The 22803-nt window shown below is 33.9% G+C and overlaps 1 protein-coding gene across 1 annotated transcript in view; it reads left to right on the top strand.

Moving 5' to 3' along the window:
- LOC117117204 overlaps positions 1-22581 on the top strand; it is a 33934-nt gene extending 11353 nt beyond the window's left edge. The window contains exons 4-24 of the mRNA XM_033261432.1: positions 1146-1718; positions 2800-2976; positions 3496-3579; positions 4093-4196; positions 4826-5054; positions 6431-6603; positions 8164-8208; positions 8571-8700; positions 8940-9047; positions 9739-9814; positions 10873-10987; positions 11663-11712; positions 12516-12642; positions 13734-13840; positions 16808-16910; positions 17601-17754; positions 18873-19006; positions 19524-19609; positions 20118-20244; positions 20501-20599; positions 21715-22581. Of these exons, the coding sequence (XP_033117323.1) occupies positions 1146-1718; positions 2800-2976; positions 3496-3579; positions 4093-4196; positions 4826-5054; positions 6431-6603; positions 8164-8208; positions 8571-8700; positions 8940-9047; positions 9739-9814; positions 10873-10987; positions 11663-11712; positions 12516-12642; positions 13734-13840; positions 16808-16910; positions 17601-17754; positions 18873-19006; positions 19524-19609; positions 20118-20244; positions 20501-20599; positions 21715-21837 (2924 nt within the window). The 3' untranslated portion in view covers positions 21838-22581. The remainder of the gene's footprint in view (positions 1-1145; positions 1719-2799; positions 2977-3495; positions 3580-4092; positions 4197-4825; positions 5055-6430; positions 6604-8163; positions 8209-8570; positions 8701-8939; positions 9048-9738; positions 9815-10872; positions 10988-11662; positions 11713-12515; positions 12643-13733; positions 13841-16807; positions 16911-17600; positions 17755-18872; positions 19007-19523; positions 19610-20117; positions 20245-20500; positions 20600-21714) is intronic.
- Positions 22582-22803: the final 222 nt, after the last annotated feature.

Below are 22803 nucleotides of genomic sequence, written 5' to 3' on the forward strand. Positions count from 1 at the left end.
TATATGTATGTATATGTCTATGTATATATATATATGTTTATGTATGTATATATATGTTTATATATATGTTTATGTATATATGTATATATGTATGTATATATATATTTATATATATATATACAAATATATATATATATACAAAATAGTCACTATCGCTTTAAAAATATATATTTCGCAGTGTGTTTTGCAAGAGTATATACAGTATATATATTATCACATCTTTACCCACACTTTACCACACCTTATATCATAGCCTATATTATTTTTTATAGTAACAATATTCAATAATTTAATAATTTTAGCACCTTGTTAAGTATATAGATGTCACGTACTCCTCGTGTTGGGCTGATAATGAATAATACCTCTTGTCTTACTTGAGTAACTAATGGATCCCGAATTGTTCAAAGCAATTGATTTGGAAAAGTAATTGGTTAATGCATGGTGAAGTTGTTGTTTAATGTGCTCTCAATTTGTGTCACCAACGGCTTTCCAATTGTTATGTCATGTAAAGGGATTACAGTTGAATATTAAACAGGATCTTTACATGTTATGAATTGGATTCCTGTTTCTTGGAAAATTGCGAACAGCTACTAACTGTAGGCCTATATATCGCTGTAAAAATAATATGACTATACTTCAATTTTAACTGAATCTTGTTTTTGTGTGTGTGTGTGTGAAATCTATATGAATTTTAATTCATTGTTACTATAAAAAGTATAGAAATTTTAACGAGTAATATAATAATATAATATAAGAAATAATATTAAGAGAAATATTAAGTTAATACTGTAGAACATATTTGGAAAACTGGAAAAATATATGTGAAAGCAACATAATTGAAAATACATGTAAAAAATCACAATACTATAATTTCCCATGATAATTATTATAAAGATATATTAGTTAGCCATCACGATGGATTGACCCTTTTTAAAGAAAAATGATTAAGGCACATAAATATGATTTTTGTCTTTCTAAATACTCATTACGGCTATTTTACTGCACAAAACCTATTCAAATTATGTAATGATGAAATATGAGAAGAAATAAAAGTGAGATACTCCACAAAAGACAAAAAAAGCTAAGCTAATGACCATTAATCAGTTAATAATTAATGAAAATTAATTTTACATCTTTCTTTTCAGAGAAATATGTTCAACTAACTACTGGTACACTTATAGTGGATACAAACTGTCCGGCATTGTGGTATTTAGACAAAACTATAAGTGAAGATATGCCCACTGCATACAACTATACATACGAAGAATCTGCCATTTACTACTTGTTGACTATTACTGATTATGTCAATATAACGTCAGTTACTACTGAGGAAAGTGACATAACACACAATACATCGTCACCAGCAGCATCACCACAACCACCATTATCATCATCATCCCCACCCCCACCATTAACAATGTGTTCCAATTCAACAATATTGGAAAAAACATATGGTGCGCGGTATAATGGTAGACTTTCTGGAGTTTTTGAGAGAATGAAGTTTGTTGACGGTAATGGACGCACTTGGAATTACTCCACAGCAGTGTTTTCTGTATCTGGACCGTTAATTTTAAGTGGAAACTTGACAGTAGCAGTAATTGGTTATCATTCGTTTCGGTTGGAGAGTCTGAATAGCTTTATTTTAATAAACGTTCCGATTGACATCAGTGGACAAAATGGCGGTATCAACAAGGATAATTATGCTGGAGGTTTCGGAGGTAATTTACAAACGAAATCAAAATTCAAAATAATTTCGGATCCAGAAATGTCCAAAAGTGGGGGGGGGGGCGAGGGGGGGGGCCGAAAGTTGGGCTGATTGAGACAACACTGTCATAGGGGGTCCCCACGAGATTTTTGTGTTTTTTCTAGACGCCCGAACATAACATTTGAGGCATTCTGGGCTATAATTTTTTTCTTTCTCTCTTTTTTTTTTTTTTTTTTTTTTTTTTTTTTTCCTTCCCAAAAGCCGGCCCCCTCCCTTAAATCCCCCCTGGTAAGTGTGTCAGAGAACGACGGTTACTGTTGTTATACATAACATCCTAAATTGCATTTAAGTAGCATTGGAACCATTATATTTTTTATATCAAAGACGCCATCAATGCAATAATATATAGTAGCATGTTATTGATCAACGGCCAAATGAAGGCATTATATGAAGAGAAAATGAACACTTATTTTTATTTATTTGTTCCTTATGCTGGGCTACCTTTTCAGTAAAACGTTATTGCATTTCCAGATAGCCGCCCAGAACCAACAAAACCTTATAATATCACATGAATAACAACACAATATATTTTTTTTTAAATCAAAATAGAAGAATGATAAAAGGAATTACACTATACAATTTTAAAAAATCATTAATAATTAGATTAATATATTAATACTAAAAAATTGTAACCCAATCAAGGAAATACGGTAGTTTCTCGTCAGAACGTTTTACGAAAGGAAGAAGCTGGACTTTTATGATCGTCTGCAGTTTCCATATCAGAAATTGCTAGTAAAACCGAATCTGATCTATAATACAGGCCAACGTTTTATCGCTACTGTATTAGTAGGGAGGAAACTTGAAAAATCGGAGCAGCAGCAAAAAAGGGAGAAGAGATGAGAAACTAAATATTATTTTTCACTTTGCCTAAATGCACTTAACAGTATTAATAGAAATTAAAAACTAAACACAACAATTAAAAAAATACGATACAGTTGTTATAACTATACTTGAAAATACATTATAGTATTGATTAAAAATGTAATACTACGGCAAAGATTTATAAATATTAGCCTATATTTACTCTTATGAAGGTAAAGCGGGAGGCCCAGGCGCAGGTGGTGTTCCACGTATTTCAGGTACTCCAGGTGGTGGAGGCTTTGGAGGTTTCGGTGGCGGCAACTTTTCGTACTTCGACAAACTTTTCAACGAGTCATTTTCATTCGGTGCAGAATATTCCTTTACAGAGTCTTTAATTGGTGGAAGTGCAGGTGAGTTAAACCGAGCCTAATTTGAATTTATCTCAGTAATACGTAATGACTTTGCGGTAAATACTGACTACCATTGAACCAATAACCAACCATCATAAATTTCCCTCATGAAGGAAAAAATGACAATTCTTCCCGTTTTACAGACAGTAACTTGCTGTTGTTTCGCACTTTGCATGTTAAGTCAAGACTGAACTTTGTTGCGTTTAAAATTTGGAAAGTATAAGCATTTCATGGTTTCCGTATGGACATTAAGTGTCAGTCGCAGTAATTTACAAAATTATCAATGTCATATTCCATTAAAATTCTTACAATTCAGTTATTAAAATATTCTGTGTGTTACATCTTAAAACCATATTTCATTTTTTCTTTGTAATTTAAATTATTTGTTCTTATTTTTATTATTCTTCTACCTTTTCCTTTATTCGTTTTCTTTTTCTGATGTTCATGATTATACGTAAACGCTAAGACATTTTGAGACTCATTTCCATGTGGTTTATCTGTGGAATAATGTTTTATCAGGTGCAAAATGGAACAAGTCGACCGTTGTACGTTTGCGCGGAGGTGGGGCCATGGAACTTAATGCAGCCTCTACAATTTATGTCTGTAAGTGATCGAATTATAATAATGGAAGAAAGTGCATTAGTCATAACAACAATAGACAACTTATATAGCGCAAATTATACTTAAAATCAAATACACTTTATGACTAAAATTTTGATGTCTTCTTAAAATGATATGTTTTCATATTATTTGACTTGAATGTGCGTATGTGTCTGAGAGTAGTATGGCAGCAAAAGTGAAAGATTTGTTGCCGCGATAGATTTAAAATTGGTACACAAAATAGATGATGTAGGTGAAAGGATCTAAAGCCAAGGAGAAGGAAGTATTTGGAAAGAAAGTCATAATGGGGGTCTGTGTAATAATGAGAACTTTGAAATTTATGTTATGAATTTATGTTATGAATGCCGACCCGCCGACGTGTATTGTGCAAAGGCGAATTAAATTAAGCATTTTGCTGGTGGAAGTTGTAATTCTTACTGCTGTATTTTGTAGTCGTTGAAAATTGCAGTAGTCCAAACAAAGAACATTTAAAGACTGACTCATGATTTTTTGAAGATTCTTTGCTAAGGGCGGACGGTCAGTCAAGTTCAAACGTAGAGGAAAAAGTGGAATGTGTCGGTGGTGGTAGTGGCGGAATGTTCCTTTTCAACGCATCCTCAGTAAGAACATCTGAAATCAGTTTTATTAGCCAGTGTTTTTACATTAAATGTAAAAGTATAGGCCTATTTATATGTATTATATGTTTAAGAATAATATAATAATATATTATTAATATATAATAATATAAGTCTATATACTCTGCCTCCACTGGAACCTGAGCTCCTTTTATTTCTTTAACGTGTCTAACGTCGCGATTATAATATAGCACTAATATCGCACGTGGTCAGACACTATATATATATGAAAGTATCTCATTCGAGATCCAGCTAGCTGAAAACAAAGCACAAATGAGGGCGTATCGTATAGATCCATGACTGGACTAGTGCTATATCAAAAAAATTGTCACGTCGGACACGTTAAAGAAATGAAAGGAACTCAGGTTCTACCGAACGCTTGAATCACCACAGTACCTGCGTTTTCAAGTGGTTATCCGAAAGGTCCCTGGTTCGAGTGCTGGAGTTTTCTTTCTTCGTTTTTCAGGTTCATCTTATGCTATGTTTTAATATATATCTGTTTCTTATACACTTCTAGATGTGTATAAGAGACAGCTTTTCAACGAGTCATTTTCATAAGTTCATGGCACAGATAATAGTTCTGTCTAGTGAATAAAGCATTGGATTTTTTAAAGATTGTGTTCGGTGGCAAAGGTTTTCTCTCTGTGTTGGGCGGGAATGGTTCTGTTGATGAGAAAGATCAGCCTAAACACTGTGGTGGAGGCGGAGCCGGTGGAGTTATCCAGTTAACTGGTCGGATTTCTGTGGCCGATTCAATAAGATTGATTACTTCCATGTCCGGAGGCAACGGTCACCCGAAGGGTGAAGATGGTAGTTTGAAAAATGTACCGCGGAACAGAGGAGGTAACATGCGTACATTATTTAATTTAGGAAGTGTATACTTTACTGTCTGAAGCTCAATTTGCCTATCCTTAGATTAGGGTTGGAATGCGCCCCTCACTAAATTGCCAGGTGTGTAAAAGAATATTAGTTTTAACGGCTAAACTACTGACGTTAGTTTTGCCATATCTTCATTGTTTTTAAAGTGGCATCTAAGAAACCTCATCTCACCTTTCTTCTTCGTTCTATGTAGAACATAAGGCTACTGCATTAAAACATTTTGAAGTCATCTATTTATACACCTAACATAGCCTATTTTGAAAGTGCAAACATTCTACTTTCCTTAGACTTATTTGGATGTGGTGTAGAATTTATCTTATTAACATAACATTCGCAAACATTAAATTTAGATAAAATTAATCTTGTATGAAGAAACTATTGTGATTTGAAACAGGCCGGTATTAATTACTTGTTTTTCATATAGGCCTTACTTTCTTATACCATCATCATCTTCCGACACTGTGCATAACCTCTATTAATAAAGTATACCCGCACAATTTTAAATATGGTATACATCACTGCTTGCAGATGTATTATCATTCCTCTCTCCTAAATTAAATCTTGTTGTCAATTTAGCCTACGGAGACCTACTTTGATGTTTTCGTTGCCGCAGTATATTATTACACAATAAATATATAAATTTTAAATGCCTTTTTGGGCGGAGAGTAATATCGTCTGCCAATAGGGTTTTGTTTGTAGATTTGTCATAGATTCTAAAAAATATGTAAATACATAAATAAATAAGCAAGCCATATTTAACCAAATAAATAAATAACAAATGCAAGTGGCCTAACGAGGTGGTGAGGGTAGTTTTAAAAGAAGAGACGGGGAGGATAAACGTGTAGCAATTGGAAATCTGTTCCAGATGATTGGAATATGATAAAAGAGTGAACAGGTGCATTGCATCAGGCAGGGGGATCGTAAGGTGTGGGATGAAGTCGACGTGTATTCTATACCTAAATAAATCAATTTTAATAACCATTAATAATTTTGTATAAGAAAATAAGGCAAAGAAAAATTCTTCTTTGTTCTAATGTGTTTAGTTTTAGGTGATCAAGCCTGTCTTTATAATTCAATGTAGTGAGGGTTTTTGGGGTATCTAGCAGAGTTCAGGAAAAATCGGGTAAAGTGCTTCTGGATTGATTCAATTTGGAAAATGTTAGTTTTAAGATGTTTTCGTAGTTATTAATTTTTTATATGAATTAAATCATTTTTTGTTTTTTTATTTATTAATTCTTTTTTAATAAAAAAAATTATATACGTATAAAATATTATGGTTTGAAAGGGAAATTAAAAATTAATTCAACTACAACCACGGTATAAACGCTTTGATATTTCAGGTTACAGTAGAGATGGAACTCCGATCGGTGTGTCAATTATGCTGCCGCCGCCGCAACCACCACTAAGCGGAGAAGAAAAGATAGAGGAATCCACAGGGGAGATAAAGGACAAAATAAACATGAAGCCACCTTCCGATCTCCGGCACCATGACGAGAGAGAGAAATTTGTTAAAGTTTGTTTAATTTTTAAACCAATTTTCCTACGATTTAATTGATTTACTGTTTTATACACACTGTTAACGTATACGTATTGCACACACTGCTACGGACAAACACTGCGCCGATGGTCATCGGCCGACAAGTCACGACTTCATGGAGAACTCCATTTAATGACGATCCACCGCTTAGACTACCACCGACGTAAAGCACTCCCAGAGAGCTGAGATGGATCCGTCGGCCGTTAGTCGTTATAACGCAGTGTTTGATCGGCTTAATATATCTTAAGCCCTGTCCAGACTATCAAATTTTATCTGACAAAACCCCAAAATATTGTGACATCATATCATGATCATATATAGCTACATCATCGCTATATAATAATAATAATAATAATAATAATAATAATAATAATAATAATAATAACAATAATAATAATAATAATAATAATAATAATAATAATAATAATAATAATAATAATAATAATACTGTGCACAGCTTAGTTCTCTGAAAAGAGATGGCACTTCAGTTGTTTTTTAAAGGCATCAAGAGATATATTTCTTTTTACGAATTAAGATGAAAGTTCATTCCAAAGATCAGGAGCAGCAACATCAGCAAAGGATCTCGATCCATACTTTGATTTAAATTTGTTAGGTTGAAGAAAATGTTCAGTACTTGACCTGAGTATTTTCTTAGGTGAATAACTGAAAATAAGGTTGGAAATATATATGGAGATTTCCCAGTTAAGGCCTTAAAAAGTAAGTAAGAGGATCTTAAACTGGATGCTTTTCTTGATCGGCAACCAATGGATCACGCAGAACAGGAGACACATGTCCCGCTTTATAAGCTTGACTACCAATCTGACAGCAGAATTTTTAAAACGCTGTAATGTTACTAGTTGGTAAGCAGCCAGGCCAATAAGCTAGGCTTTGCAGTAATCAACCCTAGACACAAAGAATGCATGAACAAGCCTCTCAATGATCACCTGGTCAACATACTTCCGGATTTATTTTGGCAGAACTAAAAATTAGGTGCTTGGCCATTACTAATTTGGGGGCCACAGGGACACCAAGATTCGGGCTACAAGCACAAGGTTAACCACCTCATCACCAAAAGTAATAGGGTTGATGATATTAATTATTATGTGTTTTACGAAAGACAGGTGACACATGGATGACTTCCGTTTTCTCATCATTCAGTTTAAGTTTGTTGTTTACCATCCAGTTTTTGATCTCCTTCATATCAGTCTTGATATTTGAGTTGAATATCATCAGCATATGCCATAACATTAAGATTGTTCTTCGAAATAATATTTAAAAATTGGCGCAGTGTACAAACTAAACTAAATATGGGCATACAACAATTTTTTATCAAAGAACATGCGATAGTCTGGACATAGCTTTATATGTGGTGTCACGTGAACCTGTGGAATTTGGAATGATAGTGTAGCGCCCCTTAAACTGATATATATATACTATTTACTTTATTGATTTTATATATGATACGTTTTATTATATTTATCTTCTTTAAAGTTTGCCCTGAAAATAATTTAGTTAAACATTTTTTTTTAATTCCAGGATGTTGTTGATGATTTTGATCAAATATTGAATGAGACTGATATGGTAATAATCAATAATCACCTCATTTTTCATATTCGTAATCATAATCATCAAATACCCTCATCATCATCATCATTAACATTATAATCACATTCATAATCATACCTTAGCCATCATTAGTTAATTATATTTGGAGGCACGAGGTCTGTTTGATGTTGGTGTTTTCATTCCATTAGTTAATGATTAATTTACAGTATAATACATAAACTTGGTAAAGCAATTACTTAAACTTAGTAAAGCAATACCAATGTTATTTATTATCCTTCTATAATTCTTCTTATTATTATTATCATTTCATACATGCCAACTTTGTATGCTTATAAAACAGGAATCATTATTTTTTATTTTTACTTTGTTCTTTTTAGGGCTCTTCTAAAGATATGAGCACGTTGGTATTCGAAGTGGAAGACACGGTTTCACTTCTTGCAAAAACTCTCCAAGAAGCCAAGGATGATAACGAAACCCTTTCTGTCACCGCATCAAACAATGCCTTTGGTATAGTACACTTTTTTTTTTTAAAGAACCAGTAAAATTGTTGCCGATTCCAGGCTCAAAATGTTCTTATTTAGTTCTTATTTTTACACACTTTTCAATCATAGAAAATTATTATTGTACAAGCAGTATATTGTACTGCATTAGAGGTTATTACATTATCGCACCCATCGCATAAGGTAACAGATAAGATTTGTTGGTTTTTCTAGCTTTTTATTAATTCATGTGCTTATCAATTTCAGAAGTGGTCATTTCTATAGAAGAAGCAGTAACGTACGAGGGAACAGCGCATCAAGCGCGCCAGTTATCGATCTATATTCCAGAAACAATTATTGAAGACAATTTTACAGGTTGAATCATTGTTAAATTCGTTATTGGTTTTTTAATTGTTATTAATTAATTAATTTATTTATTTATTTGTATAGAGTTTTTCATTTCAGATACGAAATGCTTTTCCCAGTTCATTGGGTTCACGTTCTTATGGCGCTGCTATAAATAATACAGAAACAGGCAACCACACCAGGCAGAAACTAGGTACCCATTAAACTACTTGGTGGAGAGAAGCAATGCAGATGATATGCCTTGCTGTAACACATGCGACATGCACAGAGCGAGGGTTTGAACCCCGGCTTCGAGGCCCCGATAAACCAACATCTCAATCCAGCTGCGCTATACCTCTTCTACAAGCGGTTCGCGGTTCGCTAATATCATCACCTTTTTATTCCATGAGCGTATCCACCCCCACACCCCCCCCCCCATAGAAAAAAATAAATATAAGAGAGAAAAAAAGAGAAAAATAAAGAAGAAAGAGGGGAGCACGCTACGTCAAAACAAACTAATTTTCGACTGAAATTCCATGTACGTACTACTGTATGGTCAAGCATCTCTAAACAAAAATCTGAAACACCTCACACCCGCTCGATCGCTTGGCCCTACCGAGATTGGTTTCTGAATCCTACCCTGTTATTATAATGCCGATTTGCTTGCTTGACTTATTATGGTATGTACCACTTTTGTTTTTTATTTCTGCTTTTTTTGTAGATGATGTTGTAACATCTTTAGTGTTTTACAACAATCTTGCAGAAAATCTTGACGGATCTCTCGACACAGCAGGAGAGTAAGTGTTTTCAGTTAATAATTTCGATTTCATTTGATTTGTTTGACTTTAAATGAGGATATACAAATTATACAATATACAAGTTTTATTAAGAGCACTTAAAACACTTCTAAAGTGATTTTGTAAGATTATTCTTAACTACAGTTCTCTACTTCTAAAACTTGTTAAAAATTTAGTTACAACAAAAATCCTAATAGAGTGAGAGCTTTGTACACTGTAAAAACAGCGTAGAGGATTTAAACACAAAGCTCCCCGCAATGTTGTCCCGTTTTTGGTGACACGTTTAAAAGCTAAACATGTTTAGGCCAGGCCTAATGTGTTTAGGTTATTGACGTTTTTAGAATTAAATGTGCTTAGGTATTTGACATCATGATGTCAAATACCTAAGCACATTTAATGTTAAACACGTCAAGATCCTAAGCACACTAAGATATAACACGTTTAGCTTTTAAACGTGTCACCAAAGACGGGACAACATTGCGTGGAGCTTTGTGTTTAATGTTCAGTGTAGCGATTTTATTCAGGCCACATTATCAAATTTTATGTGACAAACGTGATAGGCCTATTCCTATATAAGTCATAATGTGCCTATATGATATCATTGACATGCTTTTTGTCCATTGAAATTTGATAGTCTGGACAGGGCTTTTATTTTGATACCTAGTTTACAGAGCAATATCTTAAAAGCTTCGAATAAGTGTATCTCGTTTGGTTGATACTTGAGTATGTCAATCATATTTTTTCTCGTGATTATGTTAGCCTATTTCCATTCTATAACGTCTGTCTTCTTTCTCAACAATGTTTAACCTGATGTGTCTGATAAGTCGATCAAAATTATTGTTTTCATGTCTCATAGAAAATTTGACAATAAAGATCTAATCAAACACTAGAATTATCTGGCAGAAATATTATTGTGTAGCCTACCAGTTCTGAATGCAGCAAGTTATTACTGTAGGTGTTTGGGTGCAATCGATGCTTTTAATTTCTTCTCTTATTGTGCAGATAAACCTTTCACAGTTCTTTGCGCATATCTCATTATTTGATTAATAATATTTTAGAAACGATACGTATTATGCTAATGGGCGCATGCTGTCTGCAACTATTCAACTTGACAACGTAACGCAACTTGATTTTGTGAAGCCTATAAAAATTGTCTTTGAGCATATTAACCAGGTAAAGCATACTTTTCCTGTTTTAATTAAATTCAATAATCTTAATTCGAATAAACGGCCCCTTTAGAGCCCCATTTGGAATAATCGCCTCCCTCGAATAAGCGTTTATTTTCCCCTCGACTAAACGCACCCCTAAATTACATTAAACTATTATAATGGAAGCAAATGATTCTCAAAAACATTCTATATATATGTTCTACTCCAGTAGGATTACATTTTTTCTAACCTGGTTGAGAATTCTTTATGATCACGTAATTTACAATAAAATTAAGTGGCGTTTATTTGGGTATAGGCCTATTATACATATCCATTTTACACCAACAAATAAACGCCTCCCTCGAATAATTTACCCCTCAAAAACAATTCTCAACAATAATGAACACCTCGGCCGTTTATTCGAATAAATACGGATTTTACCATTATTAATAATACTTTTGCTAAAATATCGCCAAAACATCGCAATACATGTGTCATTAGAGAAAGGGAACACTAGAGAGTGCAGTATTAACGTAACAAAGAAAGATAATAATATTTACCCAGTAACAACCATAGTGTAGAATGACGTGAGTAGTCCTATTTGATAATGATACTCCTTAATGGATATTAATAGGCCTAATAATAATAAAATAAATTATCATAAGTTTGAACATGTATATCCTGTTTAATTTTTACGTAGAATGCAACAGAAGAAACAAGTCACTGCGTGTACTGGAGCTATAACGATACGTAAGATTAAAATGCTGAAATACAGACCTGTTTTTCACGTAACTGATGATATTAGATGAAGCTTTCCGATATTGTTGCTAAGATTCCACACCAGACGACAGTAATGTTAAATTATATTCAAAAACACGTGCGTTCTTTTGGGGGAAAAGTGTGCTCGTTAGACACGCGCGTATTCCTGGTCCTCTTCTGATTGGTCAGTTGTTAATTAAGCTTAATTCAAACTCCGGTTAAGTAAATTCTTAAAAGTTTAACTTGATGATACATTTTTTAGCTGTTAGAATTGGTCTACTAAGTTTTAAGAAATTGAAACACATTAGGTACGTTCACATAAGCTATCGTGATAAACTTATCATGATCTATTCATCATGATAACTTTAGCATGTTAGAGAAAGCCGTTCATATAGAAACCATCATCACGATCTATTTATGCTAATGCGTGCAGTGTTGCATGAAAACTACCAGAAGCACAACCAATGAGGTTGGGACCTGTTTAATAAACTGAAGGCTGATTGGTTGAATTCAATCTCATGAATTAATTTATCACGTTAACCAAGGTTAATCATGATGAATCAACATGCTCCACTAGATCACAATAAGGTGATTAAGCTGAGCACGTTATTTGATTCTGGTTGGTTCACATAAAGTGACTGGCTTGATCATGATCCACTAGATCACGTTAAATTCTGAATGTGAACCTAGCTATTTTGAACCTTAATTTCAGGACGTGTGTGCTTTCCATTAATAATCGAAGTAACTATAAGTTTCAATAATTAAGCGGCATTTTGATGATTTTATTATAATAGGTACTCAACTGGAGGGGTGTGGTCTACATATGGATGCAGGAAAGGTGAAGTCAATACAACACATACCGTGTGTTACTGCTTTCATCTCACAAGTTTCTGCGTCCTCCTACAGGTCGCGGACGTACAGGTAATACTCTCACAGTGGAGTAATAACTTATTCTTCGGTGCTGTTAATGTGGATTTGATCAAATGATTTTCTTGATGTTCTACCGCGTTTATCTAGGGATGTTAATGAAGCATAAAAACAGAAAGGTCCGCTGATTAATCTTTGATAGGAAAGTATAATACATACATTCCTGATGATGACATATTAATGTCAAAATATTGAATCCTAACACGCTGACGTGCATTTTAATATTTGGAATATGTACTGCATTATACTTTCTTAATGAAGCATGTACTTAGTACTATACTAATATACAAAATCAGTTTTGAGCATACCTTTCTCCGAACGTCCCTTTGGTGTAAAAGATTGTGACGTTGATGAATCAACCATTCAATCAATCGACGATACTTATAGCGCTAAAATCCATCGCACGAATGGTGATATCATGGCAGAGTGCAAATCAAAGTTTAAAACACACAAAAATATATTTTTAAAAGAATTAAAATATGATTGATTTTTTTTTAATTAAAGTATGAATATAATATGTATTAATGCAGAGTGATTACTTAATAATGGCGTACAAATGGATCTTTACGCTAAGCTCCGCCCGTTGGATATTGTTAAGTTGCAGGAACTTAAACATCATAAAAGTACGCAAACTTTGCAGGACATGCGCGTATCTCTGTGTATTAAATAAAATGTTATGATTGGTTTGATTGACACTCGAAAAAAGGTCCATTGATTGAATGTGAAATTATTATTTATAAACAAATGAGGTCGTCATAATCGTGTTTTTTAATTCATGGGCCCTATTACATAATAAATCTATTTTTGAACAATTATAATAATAATATCATAATACCCACTTCAATGATAAATGGAATAATATTCACCTCATTATATAACCATATTATTAACCACCATATTAAGCATACGAAGGCAATCTTTTCGTACTGTTTTATATATAATGCTGTCTTTTACTATTGAATTGTTTTTGTTTGCATTTTATTTGATATTACTGAAGTAAAAAGTAAATAAAATAACAAAAATAATAAACGACTTGAAATAATAGGCCTAGGTTTATATTAGAGTACGTATCGCTTAACTTGCAGCTTGATGATTCAAATTCGACTGCTTTGAGTTTAATAACGTATGTTGGACTCACGTTGACGTTGGTTACGTTAATCATCACTCTCATCATCATGGTGGTATACTTCAAGTAAGTTTTTTGATTTCGTTGATAGAAAGAAAAAAAAAACGCATTTGTACAGGAGAAAGCAATAAAAACAAAAAAACAGGAAACAGGAGGCAATAGGGAGATTTTGCAACCTACGAAAATGATGACGAATACGAATATGTCAACATATGTCGTCATTCGTGCCTAAAAAATCTTAATATATGCTAACGAACTGAATATGATCTTGGGTTCATGCAAAAGGCATGATCGCCTACGTTTTGACAGATACCGGTATGCTACTGGGGAATGGTTGTCTAAAAATTTGATGACGTACCGGTAACCATATTCGTAAGCTTGCAAAAACTCTCTATTGAGCAGTCGCTATATTTGTCACAGTTTATCAGCATATTAAAATGAAACGAACATTTAATATAGTGTTGATGAAATGCAATCGCAGTAGAAACTCAATAAAGCTTGTCAAATGATGACCCTCCATAAACGAATTCATAACTTTATTAAATAATGTTAGATAATTTTAAATAAATTGTATTCAAAACAAAACTAATGTTATGAAATATCATACATTGACAAAGACACTGGATTCACTCAAATTAGTAGAACCCCTTCTTTGGACACCCCACATTCCTCTTAAGAGGACACTTTTTGGCCGCAAAGTAAATGAAATATCTTTTAACACATCGACCAATCAATATTCAAGGGACACACTTAAGAGGACACTTGGGACACTGGTTCCAAAAAGGCGTCCCTTTTAATAGGGATTCTAGTGTAATTAAAATCTCTTATGGAGCAAAATGTGTCTTAAATCGCAATCGACTTGCCAGATTGAGCATGCCATCTTTGAATATGACCAAACAGTTCATAATTATCTTCTACTATCTTAATACTATGCATGGAGGCTTGTATATGATGGTGTGGAAGATGCACCAACATGCATAATTAAAGAATACATTGTGTCAAAGCAACTATAAATTGAATGAAATTACCCGGCCTATATTCTTTTATATGGTTAATAATTTAAAGGTTATCAGAATTCGTATAATGAGTATCAATATTTCATGTGGATTGCTTTATGCTGATGAATAATTATAACCAAGCCTAAATTCGCGCTATTCAAGCTGTTTTCTTAAAATTATCCATGCAGTCTTCACATTGTATTAATTTGTATTGTACTGGCAGGACGTAGCTATTAGTAACTCCGTTTTTAATTAGGTTTTAGGTTCAATATTCATTAGAACAGTGGCGTATCTAGAAGTCTTGAAGTGGGGGTGCTAGTGGGGTGGGTGAACCCCCCCCCCCCAGACCTTCTATTTTAAATTTCCTGGGCCTGTCACACTGTATTACCAGTGTTATAAACACCATGCCCACTTAGGCCTTATGCTGAAAATCGGGACGAAAATCCCCCTTCTAGAGAGAATTCCTGGCGCCACCGCCAACAACAAAATGGGAAAAAATAACGCTAGCTAGCCCTTTGGTGCAGTTTTGCATATTAGGTATTAAAAAGTGAGTGAGTTCACTATCATTAAATAATAATACCGTAACTTGCAACAACAATATAATTGAGAAAATTGCACAACCGTGCAAACCCATGTAGGCCTATATATAAAATGAGTATCTTTATTTATATTTGTTATTATTATATCATAATTATCATTGATTAATTTATTAACACAATAGCATAAGACTATCAGTCGGCGAAGTATACGTTCACAAACCCTTTGGCAGTTATTTTAATATCACGATTTAAGTTCATAGAATTTATAGTCTCCGCAGATCCTATCTAGGCCTATATGTCTGAGATATTACACGAATCGAAATTCTAATTTAGATTAGTAGTCAATTTAATGAATTACTATATACAATAGGCCTATATTAGGTGATTTATTTCCGAATACAGGTTTTATTTATTAATTTTGGTATACAAATCATCAAGCTATAATAGATAATTTTTGTGGACTGGTCATTACTGGAATAGAATCTCTAATTTAGATTAGTAGTCAATTTAATGAATCACTATATTCAATGGCTTATATTAGGCTTATGTGGTTTATTTCTGAATACAGGTTTTATGTATTTATTTCGGTATACAAACCCTCAAGCTATCTATTAAAACTGTTAGGCATTGTTATATTCATATGGACTACAGAAACATTATACAGAATTTAAATGAACGGCGTCAATAGATATTAAAAAATATATATGCCTAATAACATATTCATTATGAACTAAAGAACATTTTACAACATATAGCCAGGCTCCGGAGCCTGGCTTTAAGGTAACGATAACAACAATACGGCGATGGTAATGAGATATAATGTCATAATTTTTATTTTTTACTTGAAAGTAAGTGCCTACTGCAATCGTGTATCTGAATAAATTGCTATTCTGAAAATGAAAACATTTTTTCAAACAGCTAGAGCGTTGGGACACTTTTTGTCATTTGAAGAGTAGCTACAGAACGAATACGGAGAATTATTCCCATTATTAATAATTTTGATGTTTATTATCATGTTTGTTTGTATAACATGTTTGTTCAGGGATCAGACGAGCACGCGTTATGTACCATACAATATGTGAACGAATGGAAACACTTGGTAATTGTGGTGTTCGTGGTTGATTACTGTATTCTAAATGCGTGCGTGCGTTACACTATATTGTACGTGTAACATGTAGGCCTGTCGTCGCTTTGTTTCGATTTGTCATTTTTTAACTGCACTGATCTAATATATATTAATTATATAGTTCTCCTCTATGATAATGGCAATGTTGCTGTTAGTTCACTTCAAATTATATAGTTTTAAAAGTAATATCCTACTAATAACAACCTTAACAACAACATTGAATAATAGCTTAAATTAAATTGTCCGTTATGTATAATTATACTGTGTTAATTATTTCAAATTATTGTAAGGTAAAAGAGAAACATCGTTGTTTTGTAAATTGTAAAACAGAAAGTCAACCGAATTGTCGAATATGTTTTCGTTTTTACAGAAGACTCAACTACGAGTGCACGTCCATACATATCAACCTAGTCATAGCTTTGATAATTGCCGACGCCCTATTCCTTTTTGGAATTAATAAAACCAGTAAGAAGGTAAGGTCCTTTGCTAACAGACCATGAACCTAGTAACACTAGTTTCCATAAAATTGCTACTAGCTATCGCTGACAGATGCTGGCGATGCTGATTAACTGGTCGTAATAAACGATAATCGTAATCGTTGATCATCACTATCACCATCATCATCATTATTGGTATATTAATATTATTTTATATATTATTGACTTCGTTGATGTGTCTGCATTTCCAGGTCTAATGAACTTAAATTTAAATGAATAGCTTTCATTTGGAATTTGGGTCATACAGCTGTTAATGGCGAGTATTCTTCCAAGTTAATCCAGATTCGATTCGTTATTGCAAGTTTTCAAGTACTGTTCTTTTCACAGTGGCGTATCTGTAGCGGTGAAATGGTTGGGGAAGGGACTGAAAGGGTGGCGGCGCAAAGATTAAGTGAAGGGGCTAGATTATTATTTTGTTTTTGGTTGAGGATTTTGATTAAGTGTGGGGCGCTGATTAAGGTGATAATGTGGTGATTTTTAACTACTTGAGCGTTATGTTTTTTTTTTTTTGCAAATTTCCAGTGGGGTAGCGCCTTGGATACGCAATCTATTTTGGAGGGACATGCACCCCCACGCCCACCCGTAAATATATACTGATTTAATTTCCGTAACTCATAATGCTGAAAAATACGTTTAACGCGGGTACATCTCTATGAACAAACACAGGGTCTCTGCACCAGTATTGCTATCTTCTTGCACTATTTTTACCTTGTGGTCTTCATGTGGATGGCAGTGGAAGCACTACATATGTACAATAAAGTGCGCAGTTTGAACCAGAGCTCAAGGAGGAAATTTTACATGTACTATCCAATAGGATGGGGTAAGTGTCTTTGTAGGTCTACTATTATGTGATGGGGGAGAGACATTATGTGGTTGTCAACCCCCGTACCGCGGTACAAAAACGGACAGCTACTTATAATTTAAATGTTCAGTATTATTATTTCAACGAATAAACACTAAATATCATAGTTAGACACTTTGAAAAGCATTTTAATGAGAGTGCCCATTTCCGGGAATCTAGAGGTGGCATGTACTTAACATATGTCAATGATGATGGTAATATTCCAATAATAGGCCTAACCTGACTAAATTACAGTGATGATGGTTATGGTGATGTTGTTGATGATGCTACAGATGTTGTTGTTGTTGACTGATGATTATGCTGCCATAATGATGAACATGATGATGACGGTGATGATGAGTCAATCGAATACATGACAAATTGGCTGCCATTTTTGTTTTATGCAAATTAACATATTTCATAGTTGCAGTCATTTTTATGCTAAAAGGTTTCATTAGAGTACATATTCTGAGTAAATTGACACCAAAATTATATCTCTATGATCAATAGTTACCAATAACTGCCAAATACATGACAAATTGGCAGCCATTTTTGTTTTATGCAAATTAGCATATTTCCCATGCATCCTTTTTTCTACTTTTTGATATGTTGTTTGGGATGGGGTTTAGAGATAGTAACAGAACAAAAAGTCTATGTTGCAATTTTGTCTGTAGTCAAACCATAGATTGACTGGACTATAAGGATTATTTCAATATGCGCCTTATAAATTGATTGATTGATTGGTTGATTGATGATTTCAGTTGATTGAATGATTGATCGATTAATCAATCGATGATGCTGCAAAAAATAAAAAAAGTATTTTTTACGTTCCTTTTGTTATTCCCAAAATGTTCCTACATGATATTCAGATGTCATCGACATTGGTTTTTTTTTAATTCAAATCTGGTTTATTCAAAATAAAATGGCATTGCAGAATAAACTGAATTGCTCCAAATTTACATTCAAAATACATAGATATATAAAAGTTAAAAAGCTATAAAACAGTAAAATTTATTAAAAATACGGGCAAATATATAATAAAAAAAACATTGTCAAAATAGATGTACACTCTAACGTGTTCTTTTTATAATTTTAAGGAATTCCTGCTGTTATAGTGATCATAACAATGGCAGTAAGAATCGATGGATACGGTACAGACACTGCATGTTGGTTGGACATCAGCAGCGGGACAGTTTGGGCATTCATAGGCCCAGTTATAGTTGTTATATCGGTACGTGCGTTTTTATGCCGATATTATTCGTTTTATAAATAAAAATACACATAAATATATATAAAAATATAAATACAAAACCATTACCATTATAAATGAAACTGCCAAGATAAAAAGTTACAGGGTCGGACTTACACATATTGAATGGTCCCAAACATATTATTATGATTACTCACTTTCAGCATATCCATAATTACATATACATAAATTTTATACATTTGTGACGGGCGCAGTGCAGCGTTTAGGCCTACTATGATCAACAATTCGGGAAATAATCCCATACTTTTTTTACAGTATCGAGTTCACTTAATTGTGCTAATGTGCACACGCACGAGACCAACGACTTAACTTCCCATCCAAAGAACGAGGTGAATATGCAAAGAGATGCAATCAATTACAGTTACTGTACAGCATTAGCATGATATAGGCTACCACTGCGCTAACTTGCTATCTAAATGCATTTCTAGTCAATTGAGATAGGAGTTTATACCGGTAGTTTATAACTTAATTTTTTCAGCTGAATGTAATCATAATTGGTATGGTTCTGAAGATATTTAGCGGCGTCAAGACCATCAAATCAAAGCCCAAGAGAGAGCAAATACGGTAAATACACATTACATTTAAAAAAACCTGTATTTTCTTGATAATTGCATGTGGATATTTGTGCTGGAAACAAACCTCCACACTTAGCTACCATCTTCATAGGCATAATCATAATCATCATCATTTATGCATTATCGTAATCGTCGTTGTCGCTGCCGTATTCGCCGTCCTCCTCATCGCCGAAGTATGAGTCATCTTTAACATTAAATTTGTCGAACTAGATGAGTAGGTTTTTCATTGGAAGGACAAACGAAGCAAACCTCCAAATTCATTTGTATGTTAACTCATGACGTGTTACAATAATCGATGCCCATCCAGCTTATTTTTCAAGACTGGAGTGAATAGGAAAGTAGGCGACACTCAAGATTCGAGGTTTTACATAGACCTATATTATTCTATAAGCCTATCGTAGATTCAAAAATATGTTGAGGCCATAAGCGCATTTGGTAAACATGATTTATATACAATTTAGAGAACAGGAAAATTATTTTCTCTATCTTTTTTACAGCCGCACGTTACGTGCAATGGTGATTTTGTTGCCCATATTTGGAGTGACTTGGATATTTGGTTTAATGGCCTTCAACAGGCAAACGTTGTTCTTTCAATATATGTTTGTCATATTCAATTCATTACAGGTAAGAAGGACTATACGTTCTATATTAAATACTGTTAAGATGGGAAGTTCAAGTCCTCTATTTTTTTAAAAATTAATTCAGCTTACAGTTCTCATTGGCAATATAGATATCTTCATCGATTCATTCAGATGAAATACTGAAAACAATTATGAACCGATCTGTTCTGATTGATTCCTTTCGACTGTAATTCATCGTAAATTTCACTTAATTTATTGAATTCAAAGAATAATTAAGTTTTCAATGTCCGTCTTTACAGGGATTCTTCATCTTCTTGTTTCATTGCTGTTTTAACGTTGAAATTAGAAACCTTATTAGCAGCCAATTGGGGATCAAGGTTCACGACGGTACCGCAGAAGTGAGTTTCAACTTTCAACAAAAAAGCATATAATTTCACATTGGGATTCTTTTTAAAGACCGCTTTCTCCACTAGCCGAATTTATTCGCGCGAATCGAAAATTGTTATCCATTGCATCTCGTGATGAAAATTAAACTGCACATGCGTATTGGCAAAAATTTTCGATTCACCTAGTGGAAAAGCAGACTTTAAGCTGGTTTTCCACTAGGCAAATTTATTCGCGCGAATCAAAGCGTCGGTTCGCTTCCTGGGTTCTGATTGGTTTTGCATTTTTTTCGCTAGCAATGTGAATGCTTAACAGCGAAATCGATAGTTCGAACTGTTTCTACATTCTGCAAAGCGAAAAAAGTGCGCAACCAATCAGAGCTCAGGATGAACCGAACCGACGCCTTCGATTCGCCCGAATAAATTTGCCTAGTGGAGAAAAGGCTTAAATGTCGAGCGTAAGCCTAAGGTTACTGTATTTCTCAATGATATTCCAAGCGAATATACATGTAGTCCCACGCTGCATAATAGTAATTGACAAGGATGTTAATGTTTTCAAAAGACCTAGGATGAATAGGCCTATCTAATATAATCAATTACATCATTTTGTAAGAATGTTATTTATATAGACCTACCAATGGTCAAATGAAGTGTTTCAAATTTACGTTCAGTACTATGTCAGGGGTCCCAAGTTGGTAGAAACAATTTCCATGAGATTCGTTTAATGACATTAAGCAAGGACTTTTAACTGTTACCAGTTAAAAGTCCTTGCATTAAGGGCGTTATATATTGTATGAGAAAAAAGTGTAGGTACCAGACGAAGGGCCAGGCCCACCGTGATAGAGGCTGAGGGGATGACATTTGTTTAGAATAGGCAAATTGCACTGTCAGACTGCAAAAAATAATCGGCAACCAAAGTTAAGGCCTAAATAAAACAAAAAGATTTGTTTTTACTGAATTTGCGGGAGTGCGGGAGACCCCCCAGGAGTTCCGGGGGACTTGGGACCCCTGGTACTGTTATAATCCGTTGTATTTTACTTTCACACTGATACATTCTCAAAACATTCTGTTTACATGATGACAAACAGTATTATATTTCATGGAAATGTTTCTTTAATGTTTATTCGTAGAGTCAATCAAAAAGCAGTAGTACAAGAAGAACACAAGGTACGGTAATCAATTTCATTTTCATGGTCGCTAGTTTAATAAACTCTACCAGTTACACTGCCACCCAAAACCCTAAAAAGTATTAAGAGTTGTTGAGTTGAAAGAACAAACAAGCTACCGACTGTTGTATGCCCATATATGGTTATGATGTGATGTCATCATGACAATGTTTAGGCATGTCATATATTTTTGTCAAAATAAAATTTGATAGTCTGGAGAGGGCGTAAAAAGACTAATAATCGCATATAAACACCAGCAGTATGTAAGAATATATGTGCATACCTGCCAACATTCGAATATCAAAAAGAGGGACGCTATTCATTGGTGCAACACCCCCTACCCCACCCCAAACAATTGTAAGATGGTAATTATATATCCTAATTCCTTTACAGTTGCTTTAACTAAAAAACAAGAGTTACTTAATTCCAAATGTACTGTTTATTTACCTCACAACCAACACAAATATTTAAGTTACATTTTTAATCAGTAGGCCTATAGATTCACCTTGAAGGGCGCGGTATGTTGCTTGTTTCGCTGATCTCATAACGTCATTATTTAGATGAATGACACTTAAAATATTAAAATATCTTTGTTCAACATTTGAAGTTTTTGTTGTCATGCTAGCTCGATGCTTGTGCTTGTTTTTTCAACAATAGAGGAAACGCTCTGTCACTAATGTTATGAAATATTACCTTAGTTCCCCGGGTATAGTCCCACCTCGGGTATAATCCCACCCCCGACTTTACGCCCAACTTCGCGTACAAGAATTTTCCCGGGTAAAGTCCCAGGGTATAAATTGGGTGAGTATGCCTAGGCCGGTAAATTTAACAAATGCTCACAAAAAATAAAGGAATTGTCTCCGAATTCTGCCTGACTTGAAACTCTTCCAACTGCTTAGAACAGACATTGGTCGCCGTAAATTTGAATACAAAGCCCATCCTTGTAAATCCTGTTGTTGNNTTCTGTCTCTTATACACATCTAGATGTGTATAAGAGACAGTATATATACAGTATTTATATATAAAAATTTCTACGAAGGCAGATTACAACAG

Source organism: Anneissia japonica, unplaced genomic scaffold, assembly GCF_011630105.1.
Source record: "Anneissia japonica isolate Jap-2015-1 unplaced genomic scaffold, ASM1163010v1 scaffold287835_len3118868_cov185, whole genome shotgun sequence".
Lineage (NCBI taxonomy): Eukaryota > Metazoa > Echinodermata > Crinoidea > Comatulida > Comatulidae > Anneissia > Anneissia japonica.